Source organism: Trypanosoma conorhini (genome assembly GCF_003719485.1).
Source record: "Trypanosoma conorhini strain 025E chromosome Unknown Tco_14.4_contig_01246, whole genome shotgun sequence".
Lineage (NCBI taxonomy): Eukaryota > Euglenozoa > Kinetoplastea > Trypanosomatida > Trypanosomatidae > Trypanosoma > Trypanosoma conorhini.
In genome coordinates, this window is record NW_021705342.1 from 1,075 (window position 1) to 3,097 (window position 2,023).

The following is a 2,023-nucleotide window of genomic DNA, read 5'->3' on the forward strand; positions in this document are numbered from 1 at the left end:
AAAAAAGGAAAACGTCGCTCTGTTGCATCAGCCCACACTTCCTTCTCACATTTCATGCGGCGTTCGGCCTGCGCTTCAATCGGGCAGCTGCGTCAAATAAGTGCGGGGCGCAGAGCCACGAGGCCGGCGCCGCGCGTGTGGGGAACAGCAGCAAGCAGGAGGGGAATCTCGTCACTCGTGGAATTGTGTATAGAAAGCAACCAGAGGGGGAAGGAAAAAAAGAAAGGAAAAAAAAACAGAAGAGAGAAGGATTGTGCCACAGGGACGAGAAGCAAACTGAGCGCACAAAGAATACGAGTCTTCCCCGCCAGCGTGTGTGTAGCTGTCCCCTCAGCATTGCCCGGCAGCACAGGCAAGGGCTGCCGTGAGCAGCAGCAGCAGAGGCGCACGCACAAACAAAGCGGTTGTGACGTCACTGCCTTCCGCGTTGCTTGGCGCTTCGCTCCCGGAGGCGGCGGCATTGGCAGAAGGACGGTTGGCCGATGCAGAAGCACCGTCCTTCGCACCAGCGGGGGCGACAGCACCGTTGGTGGCCGCAGGAGCGACTTCGGACGCATCGGCCCGCGCGGTAGGCGCGGCGCTCTCAGTCGCGGTGCTAGGGCCCGCCGCCCCACCCTGCAGCTGCGCCTCGGCGGCGGCTGTCCCGCGTCCCTCCGCCGGGGTTAGGGTCCCTCCGCTGCTCCCACCTCCGCGCAGCGGCGGCACAGCGTCGGGTTGGCCACTGCTCTGCGCCGCCGCCGCCCCTTGCGTCTGCCCTTCGCTCTCGGGCGGCCGGGCGCCGGCAGTGGACTGCGCGGGGTTTGTCGAGTCACTGTTGAGTGCAGTCGTCGTTGGACGTTCCGCACCGCCCCCCTCTTCTTCACTGCCTTTTGCCGCCGCATTCGTTTGCCCAGTGGTGCCGCCAACGCCGCCTTCCGCCTTGCTCGACGAACTCGTTGTAGACGGACCCTCAGTTTCAGAAGCTTTGCTGCTGCCGCTGCGTTCCGTGCCGGCACTGTGTGCGACGGCTGCGTCCTGCGTCCACGCTTCGCCGCCGGGTCCGACAGGGCTGACCTCCGCGTCGCCATTCTCCCCTTCAGCCGCTTCTGTGTCCTCTGCGGCTGGTGGATCTTCTGTCAGCGGCGGCGCAACCACCGGTATTGGGTAGGCGCTGATGTTGGGGAGGGCGTCGCACACATCGGCGTACTTGGGGCACACAATACTCCCGCTCCAGTACTTCCTTGGGGGCTCAACAGTTTTGCCCTCCTCGCACTCGTGCCACGTTGTGTCGAGTCGGAACTGCACCTTCAGCTTGCCGCCGTCGCACTGAGTGTTCACGCACACATCGCCAATGGGTTTTCCACTCACTTGAAGGTCCTTCCCTTTCACGCAGCGGGAGTTGGGGCCAATGAAGCTGCCAATAATCGCATGAGCTTTGCCGTTGGTGCACCCATGCACCGCACGCGGAGTAACGTGCGGGCAGTAGTCCATAAACACCTCCCTGCCGCCAAGCCTGGGGTCCTCGAAGTACTGGTACTGCGGCGGAAGGGGTTGATTTTGTCGCCCGAGGTCGCAATTCCCAAGAGACAGGCGGTCATGCGTACAGAGCAGCTTCTTGTCATTCCAAAACTGTTTGCAGAACATGTCAGGGTAGTCGGTGTGGCCGCCGGTCAGGCACTTCTTTTCCAGCAGCCCGCAGCCGGAGTTGTTGCCCCACCTCATCGGCTCCGCCATGCTGAAGTTGGCCCTGTACACGCCGCCCATGTCCGCAAACGCCGCAAGCGTAAATGCCGAGTAATACCCCGGCTGGCCCGCCGGAGACATCATCTCCTCCTTTGCGATGAGTGCCTTCCAATGCGACCCTTTCGACCCCGCATACCCCGCGTCCTCCAGCTTCATGCCCTCAAGTGTGGAGCAGTTGTAGTACTGCTGCGCCAGCGCCTTCACCGTCGGCGAGGAAACCACCCACGCCTTCCCCTTCCCGGGCCCACTGGAGGCCAGCGATACCATGCCAAACCTCGCAAATTCTTCCCATGAAAACCCA

The 2,023-nt window shown here is 62.6% G+C and overlaps 1 protein-coding gene across 1 annotated transcript; it reads right to left on the reverse strand.

Annotated features, from left to right (window-relative positions):
* Positions 1–330: 330 nt before the first annotated feature.
* Tco025E_09723 (leishmanolysin) lies at positions 331–2,023 on the reverse strand (the record flags this gene model as incomplete). Its single annotated transcript, XM_029376533.1, has 1 exon — positions 331–2,023. A coding segment is annotated over one exon (1,693 nt), but the record flags the coding sequence as incomplete, so codon positions are not given.